Source organism: Neolamprologus brichardi, unplaced genomic scaffold (assembly GCF_056152115.1).
Source record: "Neolamprologus brichardi isolate AB-2024 unplaced genomic scaffold, ASM5615211v1 NODE_ptg000036l+_length_2141236_cov_1, whole genome shotgun sequence".
Classification (NCBI taxonomy): Eukaryota; Metazoa; Chordata; class Actinopteri; order Cichliformes; family Cichlidae; genus Neolamprologus; species Neolamprologus brichardi.
In genome coordinates this window covers 995001-1014727 of record NW_028270138.1, presented here as the reverse complement: position 1 = coordinate 1014727, position 19727 = coordinate 995001, and the positions used below count along the sequence as shown (strand labels likewise).

The following is a 19727-nucleotide window of genomic DNA, read 5'->3' as shown; positions in this document are numbered from 1 at the left end:
AAACCCCCAAAAAGAACCAAACAAACCAGTCCTGTGCAAATAATTGCAGTAAGCTTAGAGGAGATTGTGCTGGACTGATCCGAAGTACAAGAGTTTATTATATGAGTCAGTCTCAGTATATAACAATGAAAATAACAGGAACCAGCACACCAACAGTACAATAACTACCACAATGCCCTTAGAAAACAATGCACAGGTAGCGTCAAGAGCGTAGATTTGGTTTTGGTGGGGACGGATGATTCGACCACTGAATCCTGCCCTGTTTCTTTTCTTTTAACTTTTTGTCTCTGCTTCTTGATAAAAAAAAGAAGAATATACTGCCCTGCATATGCTATTCTATACCTATAGTGTTTTTCATCTCAGCGATATCGTCAGAGCCCACAGTGAGTGCGTGCTCCATCTCCCTGACCGTACCTTTTAGCTCAAACATGGTAGCGTCATTGGCAGCTTTATCGATCGCCAGCTGCATCTTCACCGCTTGCAGGTCGAACTTAGTGGTAGACAGAGCATCACCCAGAGTGTCCTGAAGTTCTTTTTTAAAGATATCAGCGATATCTTTCCTCAGCGAAGCAGCAACTCGACCTTGAGAGCTTCAATATCAGGATTAGCTTGGCATGAGGGGGCTTTGCAGGAGACGACGCCTCACTCGAGGGTGTGGTCGCGGTTTGCAAACTAGGCCTCAGTTGTGTTTGAATAGTGCTGCGGGTTTTAATATTTTTTACTGCCATTTTACACCGTCCCGAGTAAAACTTCTCAACACAACAAACTATAGGCTAAAACAGGACTGGAATTATGGCCAAAAAGCGCGAATGAATAACAATTTAACTGAAATCGGGGGGAGCTCCCAGACTCACGTCCTACTCCATCAAAGCTCAACCAGAAGTCCACCTCATGTCATTGTGGCCAAATAGTTCAGTCCTTGTCTCATCTGTGCATAAAAAGTCTTTCTAGAAGGATTTAGTTTGTTCCAGCAGTTTCTACATCATCCAAGGCTTGAGTCTGAGCTGTTTTTGGTTTGTTCTTGAACACTCAGCGTGAACACAGTCAGACTCTAGCAGAGTGGTGATACAGCCAAAACACGTGTCCTGACATTTAATTGTTTGAACTGATGCTTTTCTAACCAGCTGTTTGGAGACGGCTCTGAGAGACCTTCTCAGCCTGTGTGAGTCTAAAGCTTTTTTATGCTACCAAAGGGAAACTGTTGTAATCAGTCATGATCATGAATGAGCAGTTAAGCCTTGGCTTTGTCGAGAATACTGCAGAACCTTCAGCACGCCTTACTGAAAATGTTAAGTGAGTATTTGCACATATTTATGGCTGTGTGTGTTGACTCTGTGTGGATGAGAGAAAATCCAAAATGAACTTTTACATTTGTAGACCAAGTTCTTCTTCTTGTTTGTTTGTTTTTCTGAAGTGTGGGGAAACGAACCAATTCAGTGTTATTCATACAGCGCTAACAGCAGTCAAGGTGCTTTATTCTGTAAGGTAGACCCTACGAGAAAAACCCAACAATCATATGACCCCCTAAGAGCAGCACTTTGGCGACAGTGGGAAGGAAAAACTCCCTTTTAACAGGAAGAAACCTCCAACAGAACCAGGCTCAGGGAGGGGCGGGGCCATCTGCTGTGATTGGTTGGGGAGAGAGAAAGAAGACAGGATAACCTTCCCAAGAAATCACTAAAAGGCCCAAATTACTGCTCACGCCCACGATGAGTTGATGTAAGATTAAAATCTGGCTCAGCCTTGTACTGACACTGCCTCTTGTGCCCTTGCTGGTTTCTTAGCAACATGTAATAGGTAGTTTTTTTCAGGCGTGGTGTCAGTGAGTGAATAACCTAAAGTGACAGAAGCAGCTAAAAGAGAGTCGACTGGCTGAATGAAAGGCTTCTAATATGACTGTAATGACGAGGCACCAGCCTGGGAGAGTCGGATGAGATGATAAAGCAAACAGTAAAGAAAGAGAGCCAGGCTTTATCTCTGACCTCCACACACGCAAAAACCTGCAGGCTTAATTGGAGATCTTGCTGTGCTGATTTCCATCAGAGTTCTTTATTTGCTAGTGCAGTCACACATAACCTGTGCCAATCTTGGTATGCTAATAACCAGAAACACACATCTGAATGTCATCAAGCAGAGCGTTAACCAGAGGGTCTGGAACGGAAATGCATGCAGCTACAGCAAGTTTACTTCTGAAATCTCAGCTTAAAAACCATCAGTCATATAATGACAGACAGTGATGGGAATAACGGCGTTACAAGTAACGGCGTTACTAACAGCGTTACTTTGTTCAATAACAAGTAATCTAACTAATTACTATTCCTATCGTTACAACGATAGGAATAGTAATTAGTTACAGTTACTAACAAGAAAATGCGGTCGCGTTACTATTTTTAAACAAACAGATGGTTGAAGCTGTGTTCAGCTCACAGCACCTTAAATCAGCTGCAGGAAGTAGCTGTAAGTAATCTGGACGCTACACTTTTTGGCACAACACCTGGAGCTCAGGGGGGAAAACAATGGCATGAGTGCTGCTGTTTGACTGAGGAAGAATAAAGTAGTCGTGGTCAATCACATGACCACAAAGCAACAAGGTGACATATACCAGTTTATAAATTGTGTTGATCGGCCAGTAAAACCAGAGTCATGATAAACTATATATACGCCTGTTTGTTCCTCAATAGTTTCGTCACGTTTACTGTCTAAGGACAGCAGCGACACCTCTCTGCTTATGAGCATGTGTTGTCTTGTGTAGTTAATGTGTAGTGTTGTGGATAGTTTTGTGTCGTGTGTCAGAACAATGAGGCGACTGCTGTCTCCAGCTAGAAACAGCAGTGACACACCTGCTGCTGTCAGACCTGCAGGTATCAGCTGTGATGTTTCCTTTATAGTGGACAGAAATATTTGGCACAAATAATTTGTGGCATCTTATTGAAGAACAGCTGATTGTTCTGTAAACAGTTTGAAATGGTTATTAAAAAAGGGTAAAATATAAATGGCTGCAAATAACTTTGTTTGCAAAACTTGTGCATATGATTTTAAAATTGAAAATTTATATTTACATTTAAAGTTATGAAATATGATCAATAAACATGTTTGTGGCTGTTACAGTAAAAATATAACTCTTTCTACTCTGATTTTATGTCTTTTGTCTGATTTTAGATCAATTGTGTTAACACAGTTTGTCAAAATGAAAACATGACTGTAAATTCAGACACGTGAGGCTGTGCTGAACAGAATGAACCAAACAAGACAAATAAATCGTTTTAAAGGTGAAATGTGGAGGAAACATCAGAAGTGGTTAAATGGCCGATTCTACCCTGGACCCCAGGGTTAAACTTTTTTTTTAAAGTAACACAATAGTTACTTTTCAAGTAATTAAGTACTTTTAGAATCTTGTAACTCAGTTACTAACTCAGTTACTTTTTGAAGAAGTAACTAGTAACTATAATTAATTACTTTTTCATAGTAACTTGCCCAACACTGATGACAGTTCATCACACGTGAAACGTTGTTATTTAGTGGCCACATCTGAATTTACATCTAAAACAGTGACTTTGTGTTGTCATGATGTCATCACAACTGTAATTCAAAAGGCAAAATTCAATGTGCATAAAGTCACCGCGTGTGTTTGATATGTGTGCCAACTGTAAACTTTTAATACGGTTTCTTCTAAACAGGCCACTTCACGGCGACGCTGCGATTATGTAGTGAAAACAGACGGATTTCTGAAGCTGGTTGAAAAACTGGTTGTAATTCGTTTAGGTTGGCATGGTGCGGTCAGGTGGGTCTTACATGTGTTCAACACTTCAGAGTTTGAGAAATTCATGCATGTATCACATTAGCAGTGGATCTGTGATGCTGCCTGCAAAATGCTTGTTTTCATTTGTTGTTTAAAATATCATCAAAGAAGAAATGAATTACAAGTAAAATCTGTTTCACAGCTTCAAAGTGTGCAAACAAAGTATATTTGCACTTTGGATTAATCTCATCAACAAACAAAACAGTCTTACTAAATGAAACTACTGCATGAATTTAAGGAAACTGATTCTTCATGGCTGCTCGTGAATGTCCGTCCATCCTTTTACGTTCACAGAACCAGATCCAAAGAACAAACGATCCACGTGTGCAAAATGATTTTTATTTGATCTTTTGCTCAGTCAAAAACACACTGAATATACAAGCAGTTAGACTGGATCTGATTGCAGCTATATCTCAAACTCATAAACAAACATTTATATAATAAATACTGTTTTTGCCCATGTGCTTAAATGTGATGTTTCTGTTGGAGCACATTTACAGTACACTATAAATAACTTTAAGAAATGAAGCACATTTCAGGCTGTGACTAAACAAACAAATCAAACTGGTATAAATATAGGTTCATCAGCAATAACCAAACTCCAGTCTTGTTGTGCAAATATGTATAATTGCAACAACGGTTGCTTCAGGGATGATGAATGATGCAGTTCAGCTGACCGACCTGGCACACCAACGTTTTGCATATGGTCACCAATCGCCCTGCAGTCGCTCATGATTAACGTCATGGAAAAGAAACTTCATATGTTCTGTGCACGCGCTCAGTCCAACCTTAGAGTTTGCTAAACAGCAGCACAAAACCTCATTCGCTCGTTTTACTGTGATGCTGTTCAAATATGATCCTGTGTCAGCCAATCAAATATCTCCAAAAGTATATTCAGTGTGTATCGTTCTCACGAGACGACAAAAGTCAACATGACCGTGAACACAACGTGAGAGAAAACAGAGAATGGCTTTGCATATTAGTTTGATCAGGTGATCAACCATCATGGCAGCTGGACAGTGTAGTGGTGAGACCACACACCAGTCACAAGTTTGATTCCCTCCCAGTATCCAGTAAGGGTCCTGGCTAGGCCCCCCCATGCCGAACAGCGCGGCTGCAGCTCGGACGTTTCACTGCATGTCGTACTCTGTGTGAATGTGACCAATAAAGCTCGTTTCTTTGCTCCATGTCCAACCCACCCTAAGCCTGTCATGTGTCTTCACCAACAGTGTGAATAAAAAACATCAGTCTCTGATGGAGACACATCGCCATGTGGACGAGTGAAACTGACACAGGAGCTGATGCTAAACCAAAAGGAAATCCATCCGTTTTCTATCGAGTTCTAGTTTTGACTCAAAGGCCTTCAAATGGGAACAGACCACAGGCCCACTCGGTTTGTCTGTGAACCGAGTGAAGCGCTGCATTTAAATGACATCAAATCGATCCACAGTCGATTATAAGGCCGTGTGTAACTACGTGTGATACTCGAGTGGGTTTAATCAAACTCACTACCCTAACAGAACAACTGCTCCCAGTTTGAATCATAACTCTGTTCTCTCTCATTCTGATTGGACCAGAGAAAAGTGTCCAAGCTTCAGCAAACAGACCCAGCAGAGCCACGGGAACAAAGAGCTTCCTGTTTCAAATCGGACATTTTAGAAGAACTTTCTCTGGGAATTCATTGGTACGGTGAAAATCAGATGCAGGCGAGTCTCTCCTGTGGAGAAGCTAAACAGACTGTGTCTGTGTTAGCTTCCATTAGTAATAATGACAGATGTGCCTTTACGCCCGGTGCTCTGCTCTGCTGGTATGCGGAAGTGATCGTAGGGGGTGGAGCCGGTGCTGGTGGAGGTGCAGTAGCCCCGGAGGCTCTCTGGGTCGTACAGGTGCTCCAGAGTGTAGCCGGCCAGGGAATATGCTGGATGCTTGTCCAGGTAGGGCCGCGTATGTGAGGGATAGAGGGCCGGAGCTGGTGTTGGGGAGCCTGAGCATGCCCCTGCACGACCAAAGGGATGTAACTGCAAAGAAAGGGGGGGCAGTTCTGTCTGGAGGTAGTCTTTGGGCTTATGGAGACACTCTGAACCTGGACTGTTGAGCTTAGACTGAGGGGCGGGGCTAGGCATGGGGCTGGTCACCTGACTTAAACCTCGACACAACATGGTCTGTAAAGGCAGAGGCCCTTGAGCATACTCGGGCGTAAAGCAGGGCCCGGGGCCCCTGGGCAGTCCGTTTGCTGGCCCCAGCGAGGCCTCGGGTGCGGGGCCTTTGCGTAACTGCAGGCAACTTTCTTCTTCCTTGATCATCTGCTGCGTGGCTCGGATCAACGTCTCGATCTTGCTGGGCTCCTGTGGACTGCAGCGGTAGCGGTCGGCTCGGTAGCGGTCCCCTGAGTCACTGGCTGAGCCTCCGTCTGGTGAGCTGACCGCGCTCTCCTCATCCCAGCCCCTGCCTGCAGAGGAAGCAGTGACAGCAGAGGAAGCATGAATAAGAATTTGTAAGCTTAAGGTTGCTCCTTTCTTCCACTGAGATCTCTGCCAGTCATCAGCTGCATCAAACACCAAAACTATTCAGATCTACGACAGTCATGTGACACTCAGCACACAGGAGCATCACGCCCCGCGGATCCTGGCTGAAGACACGTGTACTCATGGCTCTACTGCAGATGACCTGTGATCATATATGTGAGGCTGTCATCACCATCATCACTCAGTCCCTATGCTCCTCCCCTCACTAACACCTGTACCCTGCTACACCTGCAGCTCTGCTCCTGCCCACGTGACCCCAGCTGGTGTTAGCCAACACTGCTCAGCTGACCACGCAGCTCATGTCTGCTGTGCAGTTTTTGTTTTGCTCTGTTTACCTCTGTCCTCAGAACTGCACTCTCTCCTCACTACAAGGACATGTGAGCCCAGTTTTGTGCAGGACTGTCCACATGAGGAGATCACTGCCTGAGTCCAAAGCTTGTGCGTTTTGTCGCCAGCTCTGGAGCTTAACTCTGCAAAATCATGTCACATGTGTGAAGACAGTGTTGAGGTGTGCTGATCAAATGATTCTCCCACAGCTAACTGGGTGTGTGTGTGTGTGTGTGAACTCCATCTGAGCCTCAGTTTGCATGTTAGGACAGCATAGTTAGTATGGCTTATTAACAAATACATGTCAGTGTGGCTGTATCTGCTTTGGACTGATGAGACTTAGGCTGCGTTCACACTGCAGGCGAAAGCGCATCAAATCCGATTTTTTTGACCCTCTGCGACCATCTATCCATCATGCTATGACAGTGTGAACGGCACAAATCCGATATTTTCAAATCCGATCTGGGTCACTTTCGTATGTGGTGCTGAATCCGATACATATCTGATGTTTTAGAAAGCTGCTGTTTGATGGTCATGTTGCATTAAATCCGTCTTTTACGTCACCGACACAAGACAGACGCCAATTATCAGCGCCGGAGAAGACATCGCGAACGCTTCCTGTCCATCCAGTGTAGATGTTAGTGAAACTGCTGGGAAGACAATGTGAACATTTTCTTTGTTCTGTATAATCTGCAGATTCTGACAGAAATCTGCAACTATCCTTTGAAGCAGCGCTCCTCTAAAACAGCAATAAGGATCATTATTAGGTTATTTACATTATTATGTAAATAACAAAATAACTTAAAGCAAAAATTGGGAAACGTGAAGTCTGAAGTCTTTATATTAAGACCATCAGTCAAACATACTGTTGCTCTGGGTCTAAACAGAGCGCGTTGTGTGTGACGTCTTCTTTTGTGCATGCGGCCGCTTTGAGCGTTCACACTAGAGCGCGTTTGCTGTCGCATTTTATTTGTAGTGTGAACGAGCAGACAAAACAATCGGATTTGATCAAAAAATCAGAATTGAGCATCAAGACCTGCAGAGTGAACGTAGCCTAAAGGTGAGTCGTCTGGTCACAACATGTAGAAAACCAAACAGAAAGTTCATTGTGCTAAAGCCGTGCAGATTTAAACAGCTCCATGACAGAAAAGGCCTCACCGTGGTGGGTGTGCACAGCTGTGATGTGCGGCACGCCGCCGTCGTAGTCTTCGTAGTTCTCCAGCGAGCTCTTGCTCAGCGGTATGATGGAGCGGGCGGTGTCCCACCACGTCTCCCTGCCTGGTGGAGGAGCTCCTAGAAAATATCGGCCTGCCTCGCACCGCCCCCGCTCGCAGCTCTGACCCTGACCGTGGATGTGGCTGGCGATCTGGTCTTCAGACATGTTGTAGCAAAGTGTGCGAGGATCAGAGAATTGCCTGTAAACACAGGAGGCATCCACGCCTTCAGTCTGCTCCAGCAGTCGAGGGGAGGCCGAGTCTGTGAGCGGACTGCTGCCCCACGGGCTGTCCTGGCCGGATTCGGAACGCTCTGTCTGGAAGCTGGAATACTGTGAGGGTGAGAGGAGGGAAGAAAGGGATGATCCAAAGACTGACTGCTGATTCTGGATGTTCAGCTACAGCACTTTGATCCAGAACAGGGAGACTGATCCACTGTTTTCATCATTCAAATGAACATATTTGTGTATGAATACGCTGCATGTGCTGCCATCATGTTATTACAATAAGATGAGGTGCAGTCGTCTGTATGTACATATATACACAAAGTCTTTTTTCACAGCAAGTAGTTTAAAAAAGTCTTCATTCATGCTCCTGTGTTCTCCTCAGTGTTACAGACACACTGAAACTGTCACTTGGTGTTCTCTGCGGCAGAGTATCACTTCCTGTTCCTGCTCAAACGCAGTGTTTCTGAGTAGCTTATCTTAGGGTGACCAACCGCCCTCTTTTCCCCGGACATGTCCTCTTTTCATGTTCTGTCTGGGGCGTCCGGGGGGATTTTCAAGATAAAAATGTCCGGGTTTTCCTATAGTCCGACAGAGGACCCATGTGTGTGACGTCATCCCCAAACTTGCTTTGTGAGCTTGTTCTGCGCTCACAGACAGGAAGGACAGCGCACAGCAACGCGCCTAATGATGTTTAAAAGATCCCAAAGCGCACGTCCTTCTTTCAGACGAACTTACCGACCATAGCTGGACATGGCCACGGGCCGATGTTTGTTTTTATAATGGTATAAACAATGAAAGGTGGTGGATTGGCCAGATGCTGGCCAATGTGTAAAAATAACTCAGTTGTTTGCTGGTGCTCCTTCAATCATGAAACTGATCAATGATCAGCTGATCGTCTCTCTCGTTTGTTTATCACTTTGCACCAGAAAGAGGAAACCAGTGGATGTTGCGCTAAACAAAAGCAGCACGTTTAAGCTTGATCAGCTGTTGTTAGCATTTATTTAATATTAATTTCTAGTATCAGCTGATGTTTGCTGGAGCCACAGCTGTAAAGCTGCTGGTCATGATGTGGGTTTGGATATGTGGTGAGAGGGAAACATGAAGATGAAACCAGGAGATGTCCTTCAAAATCCTGCTCCTCACATACAAGGTCTTAAATAATCAGGCCCCATCTTATCTTAATGACCTTGCAGTACCATATCACCCTATTAGAGCACTTCGCTCCCGCTCTGCAGGCCTACTTGTTGTTCCTAGAGTATTTAAAAGTAGAATGGGAGGGAGAGCCTTCAGTTTTCAGGCCCCTCTTCTGTGGAACCAGCTTCCAGTTTGGATTCGGGAGACAGACACTATCTCTACTTTTAAGATTAGGCTTCAAACTTTCCTTTTTGCTAAAGCATATAGTTAGGGCTGGACCAGGTGACCCTGAATCCTCCCTTAGTTATGCTGCAATAGACGTAGGCTGCCGGGGGATTCCCATGATGCATTGAGTTTTTCCTTTCCAGTCACCTTTCTCACTCACTATGTGTTAACAGACCTCTCTGTATTGAATCATATCTGTTATTAATCTCTGTCTCTCTTCCACAGCATGTCTTTATCCTGTCTTCCTTCTCTCACCCCAACCGGTTGCAGCAGATGGCCGCCCCTCCCTGAGCCTGGTTCTGCCGGAGGTTTCTTCCTGTTAAAAGGGAGTTTTTCCTTCCCACTGTCGCCAAAGTGCTGCCCATAGGGGGTCATATGATTGTTGGGCTTTTCTCTGTATCTATGAAGCGCCTTGAGGCGACATTTGTTGTGATTTGGCGCTATATAAATAAAATTGAATTGAATTGAATTGAATCCTTACTGAATCATCAGAGCTGAACAGGTGATGGAGAAACAGGTTTACCTTTTAGGGGACATGGATGAGTTGAAGTTATGAACTGTTTCTGAGAGACAAATAACACCAGGATCCTTTTCTAAGTAGCTGACAGCTGGTAACTGTGCAGCAAAGTTTTGTAAGGGGGGCAGGTAGGGCATTAACAGGGAGAGGGGGGCACAAAGATATACTTTTCTTTCTTATTCTCATTTAAAATGTCTCACTTTTATTAAATAATTATCTGAATCTTACAACCAAAGTTTTTATGTGATGTAAAATGTATAGAAATCATACATATACCAACAAGACTGTACATCACTGTCACAACAGCGTCTGTTTTCACTCAAAGGCTTTATGGCTTTTCCTATAATACCTGGTGGGCCGGTCTCTAGTCAAAATGCCCGGGACGATTTTATGTTTCTTTAAGTAAGTTCTTCATGACTGAGCCAAGTGTCCTCTTTTTTGGAATTCAAAATATGGTCACCCTAGCTTATCTGCTTAGTAATTTAATTAAAAACTGTTAGATACATTCTTTTTTCATAGTATAATCTTCACGTGCTTCATCCAAAGCACACTTTCTCTGTACTCACGACCTAATTTATAGCCAAAGTATTCACTCACTGTCTCTGTACTGTTTCGCTAGCTTAGCTTAGCTCGTAGCCGACTCGCTAGCACCATGGCTACTTCACCTGTCCCGCCTGCACTTTCTTGCTCATTGTGTCAGATGTTTAGTTACTCCTTGGCCTCCTTTAGCAGTAATGATATCTGTAACAAATGTAGCATATTTGCAGCTCTGGAGGCCAGGATTACTGATCTGGAGACTCGGCTTTGCACCCTTCTCTCACCCTTAGCTAGCCAGGCCCCTGTAGCTGGTGCAGCCGAAGATAGCGTAGGCCCCGCTAGCTGTTCCCCGGCAGACCCCAAGCAGCTGGGGAAAGAGTGCGGCTGGGTGACGGTGAGGAGGAAACATAGTCCTAAACAGAAGCCCCAGGTACACCACCAACCCGTTCATGTGTCTAACCGTTTTTCCCCACTCGGTGACACACCCGCTGGGGATCAAACTCTGGTAATTGGTGATTCTGTTCTCAGACATGTGAAGCTAGAGACACCGGCAACCATAGTCAATTGTCTTCCAGGGGCCAGAGCAGGCGACATTGAAGGAAATTTAAAACTGCTGGCTAAGGGTAAACGTAAATTCAGTAAAATCATAATTCACGTCGGCAGTAATGACACCCGGTTACGCCAATCGGAGATCACTAAAATCAATATTGAATCGGTGTGCAACTTTGCCAAAACAATGTCGGACTCTGTAGTTTTCTCTGGTCCCCTCCCCAATCAGACCAGGAGTGACATGTTTAGCCGCATGTTCTCCTTAAATTGCTGGCTGTCTGAGTGGTGTCCCAGAAACGATGTGGGCTTCATAGATAATTGGCAAACCTTCTGGAGGAAACCTGGTCTTGTTAGGAGAGATGGCATCCATCCCACTTTGGATGGAGCAGCTCTCATTTCTAGAAATATCGACAAATTTATTAAACCCCTCAAAACATGACTATCCAGAGTTGGGACCAGGAAGCAGAGTTGCAGTCTTACACGCCTCTCTGCAGCTTCTCTCCTCCTGCTACCCCCCCAAAAACCCATCTCCATAGAGACTGTGTCAGCTTCCAAAAAGACAAAAAACAAACTAAAAACCAGCAACAAACAACTTAAACATTTACAAAGAAAGAACAATACAGTATCCACATCTGAACCAAAGAGTAAAACAGTGAAATGTGGATTATTAAATATTAGGTCTCTCTCCTCCAAGTCTCTGTTAGTACATGACTCAATAATTGATCAACAAATTGATTTACTCTGCCTTACAGAAACCTGGTTGCAGCAGGATGATTATGTTAGCTTAAATGAATCAACACCCCCGAGTCATTCTAACTACCAGAAACCTCGAAGCACAGGTCGAGGGGGCGGTGTGGCAGCAATTTTTCACACCAGTCTATTAATTAATGAAAGACCAAGACAGACTTTTAATTCATTTGAAAGCCTGATGCTTAACATTGTCCACCCCAGCTGTGAAACTCAGAAACCAGTCTTACTTGTTATCATCTATCGTCCACCTGGGCCTTACACAGAGTTTCTGTCTGATTTCTCAGACTTCCACAGCATGTCTTTATCCTGTCTTCCGGAGGTTTCTTCCTGTTAAAAGGGAGTTTTTCCTTCCCACTGTCGCCAAAGTGCTGCTCATAGGGGGTCATATGATTGTTGGGTTTTTCTCTGTATCTACTATTGTAGGGTCTACTGTACAATATAAAGCACCTTGAGACGACTGTTGTTGTGATTTGGCGCTGTGTAAAAAAAATTGAATTGAATTGAATTGAATAGCACAGACGTGTGCGTGCAGACATTCATCTGAAACGTTCTGCATCAACTGTTTGGGAACTACAGACATTTTTTAATGCTAGTTCCCTATTTTAGAGGTTTGAAAGTAACCTTATATCATTTTAAATGTAAGATTTATTTTTAATACTGAAATGAAAATCATGTGCAGTCTGCCTGAGGTCTCAGAAAAACAAGAACAGAGTCCCCAAGTTTGGATTTATTTTCTAATCCACACAGCATGAACACTATACTTACATCCTCAACTATATACTCTATATTCATATACTCACATTAGTAAGCGCTGCTGAAGGATTACAGCACAGGTGTCGAACTCCAGGCCTCGAGGGCCGGTGTCCTGCAGGGTTTAGATGTGTCCTTTATTCAACACATCTGATTCAAATGGCTAAATGACCTCCTCAACATGTCCTGAAGTTCTCCAGAAGCCTGCTAATGACCTCATCATGTGACTCAGGTGTGTTGACCCAGGGGGAGATCTAACACCTGCAGGACACCGGCCCTCGAGGCCTGGAGTTCGACAGCCCTGGCTCACTGTGTCATTAAACTTGATAAAGCCAAAGCCGACTCCATACTGATCATGACTGACTATATTTGGTAGTTTCTCTTAGATCGACAGCCCTCTGTGGACTGACTAATTCAGTACAGATCTAAGAAGGAGACCTGTAGATTTACACAGGTTATCCATATGGAAACAGACTCTTCAGAAAGTGTATTGCTAAGGTCTGGAAGAAGACCCAAACTGGTTAGTGAAGCTGTCTCAGGGGATGAATGTGTTCCTTCCTGGTCACTAGTTTGAGAGAAGAAACCAGTTCTTGAAACCACGATCATGAACTCTGTGAATGATGGAGTAATGGTTCAGTCCAGTCTCTGGATGTCTGCCACTAAAATTTATGATCAAAGCACCAGAAGAAGAAAAAGAAGAGGTGGCAAAAAAGTGTCTGACAAATTAAAGACATAATAAATCATTTTTTCCATTTTTTTATTTAAATCTAAAACTCGGTCCGGGTCTATCAGTGCACACTGTCTCCTTCAGCAAGGAGCGCAGCTGCAGCGTTGCTCCCACGTCCCAACCAGGCAGCAGTGCAGTAACGTGTTCATACCTCACTCTGAGACCTGCACTCACCTGTGTATATGGCGAGAGCCTGGCTTTGCTCTTGGGCCGTGATGCTCGGCTCTTGGCAGTTCTGCAGTTGTCTGTGAGGCTGCTCGTGCAGGGAAACGAGGCCTTGGATGTGGGCTGGTCCAGAGAAAGCTGGAGGCCTTTATATTCTGTCTCCCTAAAGACACACAAGCAGAAAAGCCCAGAGGTACAGTGCATAGATGTGAGAGCTTCTCATGTAAAGACGATTTATTAAAGAAGACGATGAGCTGCATTTTCTCTGGGTGCAAAAAGTCAATAACATCTGTGTAGCAGTTAGCGTGTGATGAGAGAGACCGAGCGATGTGTGTGTCTGCAGGTTTTGGGTGGTGCTGAAAGGACTGGAGCTGCTTGTGTTACCAGAGGGATCCACTGAGGCGGCCAATTGAATACACCGGCAGATTAAAGGTTATATCTCGCTCAATCAGACCCGCAGGACAAACTTGGCGTCCCACTGCTGGGAAATGGGAATTGATTTCTTGCTAAAGTGTTCTCAACATGGATGATGAATGGAGTTCGAGACAACAGAAAACCTCTACACAGTTTATTTGAGACAAACAGTGATCTCTCTTCTGTCTCAGTCTCTGTAAACACAGCTCAGACACACAGGCTGTGCTTCGCTTACATTTGGAGAATCCTAAAATAAGAGGAGCAGCGGCTCTGCCGGGCATCCCAGAGAAATCCCACATTTGATCTTTTCCCAGCTGTAGTGCCTTTCATGTGACCGTGTCCCTGTGGTTCTTTATGCAGAGTGGTTTAAAGTGGTTTAAAGACTGAAACACCCAGCAGAGCTGCTGTGGAAGTCACATGAGTGAAATGCGGTCGCATGCGTTTGCTGCAGACGTTTAAAGAATTGCTAAATTACTGTCAAGTGGAGGTATTAGGTGTAGAGGTCAGTGGGAGTTCACATGCAGGTGAAGTATCCTCATCACCTCTGCTATCAGTGGCTGTGTGACCAAAGCTACGGAGCAAACCAGCTCTGCTGCTGATAACAACACTCCACAAAAGCCTGCGCGCTCCTTATCGCTGCCTTTTGTCGTGGAAAAATCAGACAGAGCGAGAGGACCACACGGCTTCTTCTCCATCATCACTACATAAGAAAATATATTAAGAGGAGAAATGAGCCTTATGAGGCTTCGTTCCCTTTACAGCGAGCTGGGGCCGTAAATGCTCATCATCTTTACAAGATATCAATTAAAAGGCCGTAAACAGAAGCCGTCAGGGCTGCGACGCAGGACGTGCAGCAAACGTGTGTCAAGCTGTTCTTTGCTTGTAAACGCAGTAAGTCAAGCTGCTTAATGGAGGCTTTTTATGGGCCTTATTCATTCATTTAGGCTCTTGTACATCTGTGAAATACACACATCGGGGCAGTAAATAATAACTAAAGGAAATCCTTTAGTTACTGACAGAGAGAGCGGCTCATGTCTGCACTGATCGGCTTCAAGAACAAGCATTTGACTGTGTGTTTATGGCCTGATGGTCCCAGCATGGTCAGCTGCTTTCTTTACACCTGCCAGACTGACTGCAGGTAACAGCCAACAAAGGACTCAGACACTCTGACATCACCAGCATATCTGCTGATAACACAGGAATGTCTCTGTCATCAGAACCAGGGAAAAAACACAGTTATGGTTTCTGAGAGAAATCCTGATCGTTTGTTTCAAAGGAACAACAATAATAAAGGAAAAGGGACAAACTTGAGTTAGACGGCCTGATTCTGAAAACAAGGCTTTAACAAACATCTCAATTAACCTCCAGTGAATAGCTGCTGTTTGCACAGCGTCTCAGGACCAATGTTATCAAAGCACAGACAGCAGACCTGCCCTGGACACACCTGCTGCTTCACTCCACCTGCATGGAAAACACTGATGTGTCCTGCACTTCAGCCTCAGTGATTCACACACAGCACTGATTGGACCTGGGCTTGAAGAATCACCAGACGTGTCCAATCAACCCGTCCTGTTCAAAATATGACTGGTAGGACTGGTCGTAGGCAGACGTGCTGCAGCTCTGTGTCCTTCACAGGCAAAGAGCAGAGACACGAGCACCTGCAGCGCCTCCAGTTCTTTGTTTCCACATTAGAAGCTCAGCAGCTGTGTCTTTATCAGCTTTGTATGTTTGTGTGTTCATCAGTGTGTCCTGCTGTAACCTGAGGCTGTTTACTGGCAGCTGTCAAACATCAAAATGCATTTAAGTCGATGTTAGTGTAACAAATGACCTTTTACAGGGAGTAATTAAGTAATGTAATGGATTACTTCAAAATAATGAGTAATATTCTTTGAGTAAGAAGCCTAACACTGGTGACAGCAGACTGGGTGGAATTACAGAGGTTCATACTGGTTTCTCAGGAGTGCCACAGACGTCCTGAGCAGAGACTGAGCAGGAGAGCTCACATATTCATTCATCTGCTTTGTGTTTCCTGATGTGTGCTGAGTGCTGCTGGCAGCTAAACACTAAGTAAAGTGGAGGAGAATGAAACATCAGCGTACAGTCACTGTTCTCCGTCTCTCAGGCACTAAGATTTCACAGTGGGAGCCTCCTAAACTCTGCACTGTAACCATGTAGTGCATCTGTACATGGGGCTACGTGCAGTTAACGTGTAGTTAACGTGTAGTTAACGTGCAGTTAACGTGCAGTTAACGTGCAGTTAACATGCAGTTAACATGCACCGTCACTTTCATTAGTTTCAGCATCAAAAATGTTTTCAAGTCAATTCAGATATTGCAGCAATTTAAGACTCTGCATGTCAACATGTCAGCGTCTCCACAGACACACATTAAATACACCTTTGACTGTTCCCACTCAGTCCTTTTATAGTCATTATATATATATATATATATATATATATATATATATATATATATATATATTAGGGGTGCAACGATACTCGTATCGATATCGAACCGTTCGATACAGTGCTTTCGGTTCGGTACGCATATGTATCGAACGATACAACATTTTTAATTTATTTTATCAACTTTCCTTCTGACGATGCTGTCTGTGTTGAGCGCTCAGTGGATCTGCGCTCGACAGTGCAGCCTAGGCGGAGTAGTCGAACACAGATTCACTGAGCGCAGGGCAAGCTAGCTAGACAGAAGTTAAGCTCGTTGCAACATGGCAAATTGAACCTCCCCCACCCTCATTCAGATCTGGCGTTTGGAACTATTTTGGTTTTCATGTGACGTATGACCCTGAAGGTAAGCGTGTCATGGACAAAAGTAAAACAGTATGTTGGATGTGCCAGCAATGCTCAATTGGTGGGAACTAGTGTGTTAGCGCAGTTAGCTCGTTAATGTGTTGACGTCTTCCAGCCCCACTCATGAGGCGATCCGCGGTAGCTCGTTAACGGAGATTTGCCGTGTTGTGACCTTAACGTCATTTCAGATTAACGCTGACAGCACTAGTGGGAACACAACCAATATGACTGCACATTTACTCCGACATCATCCTAGTGCAAAGACAAGTGGAAGCAGACAAAAACAAGCACGCATGCTACAAACTTTACCCGAGTCATTTAGACAGCCGTTAGCACATGATTCTCCTTATGGGGACCTGATATGTTTAATATGCTGCTGAGAATATAGCCCAGAAGAAGCGTATAGTATAGCTTTTATTTTGGAAAGAGACATTTCTCCATAATAAACTCTCTTTTCCAAAGATGAGTGATTCCTCAATCAGATACAGGGCTCGCAAAATCGCTAGCCCGACGTCCTGGGGCTTTTTTCCAGTCGGGCTACCAAAATCTATCTCTGCCCTGCCCGTCGGCCTATCGTAGGAAGGAAAAATATATGTCAATGCTTTTGCATTCTTTCGGAAATGTAGCTGGGTAATTATGTCATTGGCATCGGCCACTGTCAATATGTGACATACTGAAATCGCGTTTGAATTTGCGCTTGTTTTTTGCTTTCACTTTGCAATCGCGTGAACTGTGTATAGAAAGCGACAGTACTGATTGGTGAGTGATGATAATTTGCACCAATTCCTCTGACATCGTCTTATCAATCGTTAGCTTACTATGCAAACATGACAAGTGAAATCTCCTGCAGCTTAAACATGTGAGAGGTTGATCGCGCAGAGAATCGCTGAGCGTTATGTTAGTGCGTGTGTAAAAGCAGCAGGATATATATTTTAGTTCTGCTGAGCCAAATAAGACAGGTCAGGGTGAAGAAGTGACAAAACGGAAAGGTTATGACAAATCAGACTATAAGGCAAAAAGAAAGTGCAGCTTTATGGTTTCATGGACAAAAGAATTTCTGTGGCTGCAATATGACGAGCTAAATAACCAGGGCTGCACATAAGTGGTCTGCAGGTGCGCATTCGCTGTCAAAATAAAAACCCGCACAAGATAAGAAGTTGCAATGCGTGTTTGCGTACATAAGATTTTCAGGAGGAGGACAGACATTTGTTTAGAACTCTTAAAGATGTCGAAGAAGCTCCTTTAAGCAATTACTGTGATGTTCCTCCACCTCCAAAGAAATGTCAGAAGGAGTCCGAACCACAAAAGAAGCACGTATTCTCGGAAAAGTGGTTGCAGGAGGTGAGCTGGCTTCAAACAAATGATGAACGCACAGAGATGTGGTGCAGAATATGCCGTGAAAATTTAATAAATGACAAATTAATAAAAAGGCATGAACATTTTTTTTGTATCGAAAAAATATCGAACCGTGACACCAAAGTATCGAACCGAACCGAACCGTGAATTTTGTTGTATCGTTGCACCCCTAATATATATATATATATACAGTGGGGCAAAAAAGTATTTAGTCAGCCACCGATTGTGCAAGTTCCCCCACTTAAAATGATGACAGAGGTCAGTAATTTGCACCAGAGGTACACTTCAACTGTGAGAGACAGAATGTGAAAAAAAAATCCATGAATTCACATGGTAGGATTTGTAAAGAATTTATTCGTAAATCAGGGTGGAAAATAAGTATTTGGTCAATAACAAAAATACAACTCAATACTTTGTAACATAACCTTTGTTGGCAATAACAGAGGTCAAACGTTTACTATAGGTCTTTACCAGGTTTGCACACACAGTAGCTGGTATTTTGGCCCATTCCTCCATGCAGATCTTCTCAAGAGCAGTGATGTTTTGGGGCTGTCGCCGAGCAACACGGACTTTCAACTCCCGCCACAGATTTTCTATGGGGTTGAGGTCTGGAGACTGGCTAGGCCACTCCAGGACTTTCAAATGCTTCTTACGGAGCCACTCCTTTGTTGCCCGGGCGGTGTGTTTTGGATCATTGTCATGTTGGAAGACCCAGCCTCGTTTCATCTTCAAAGTTCTCACTGATGGAAGGAGGTTTTGGCTCAAAATCTCACGATACTTGGCCCCATTCATTCTGTCCTTAACACGGATCAGTCGTCCTGTCCCCTTGGCAGAAAAACAGCCCCATAGCATGATGTTTCCACCCCCATGCTTCACAGTAGGTATGGTGTTCTTGGGATGCAACTCAGTATTCTTCTTCCTCCAAACACGACGAGTTGAGTTTACACCAAAAAGTTCTACTTTGGTTTCATCTGACCACATGACATTCTCCCAATCCTCTGCTGCATCATCCATGTGCTCTCTGGCAAACTTCAGACGGGCCTGGACATGCACTGGCTTCAGCAGCGGAACACGTCTGGCACTGCGGGATTTGATTCCCTGCCGTTGTAGAGTGTTACTGATGGTGACCTTTGTTACTTTGGTCCCAGCTCTCTGCAGGTCATTCACCAGGTCCCCCCGTGTGGTTCTGGGATCTTTGCTCACCGTTCTCATGATCATTTTGACCCCACGGGATGAGATCTTGCGTGGAGCCCCAGATCGAGGGAGATTATCAGTGGTCTTGTATGTCTTCCATTTTCTGATGATTGCTCCCACAGTTGATTTTTTCACACCAAGCTGCTTGCCTATTGTAGATTCACTCTTCCCAGTCTGGTGCAGGTCTACAATTCTTTTCCTGGTGTCCTTCGAAAGCTCTTTGGTCTTGGCCATGGCGGAGTTTGGAGTCTGACTGGTTGAGGCTGTGGACAGGTGTCTTTTATACAGATGATGAGGTCAAACAGGTGCCATTCATACAGGTAACGAGTGGGGGACAGAAAAGCTTCTTACAGAAGACGTTACAGGTCTGTGAGAGCCAGGGATTTTCCTTGTTTGAGGTGACCAAATACTTATTTTCCACCCTGATTTACGAATAAATTCTTTACAAATCCTACCATGTGAATTCATGGATTTTTTTTTCACATTCTGTCTCTCACAGTTGAAGTGTACC

The 19727-nt window shown here is 44.3% G+C and overlaps 1 protein-coding gene across 1 annotated transcript in view; it reads right to left on the bottom strand.

Annotated features, from left to right (window-relative positions):
- Window positions 1-4276: 4276 nt before the first annotated feature.
- The window catches only part of sim1a (SIM bHLH transcription factor 1a), a 25750-nt gene continuing 10299 nt past the window's right edge, over window positions 4277-19727 (bottom strand). Inside the window, exons 9-11 of the mRNA XM_087837584.1 lie at window positions 13456-13609; window positions 7810-8197; window positions 4277-6248 (exon numbers count right to left, since the gene is read on the bottom strand). Of these exons, the coding sequence (XP_087693710.1) occupies window positions 5548-6248; window positions 7810-8197; window positions 13456-13609 (1243 nt within the window). The 3' untranslated portion in view covers window positions 4277-5547. The remainder of the gene's footprint in view (window positions 6249-7809; window positions 8198-13455; window positions 13610-19727) is intronic.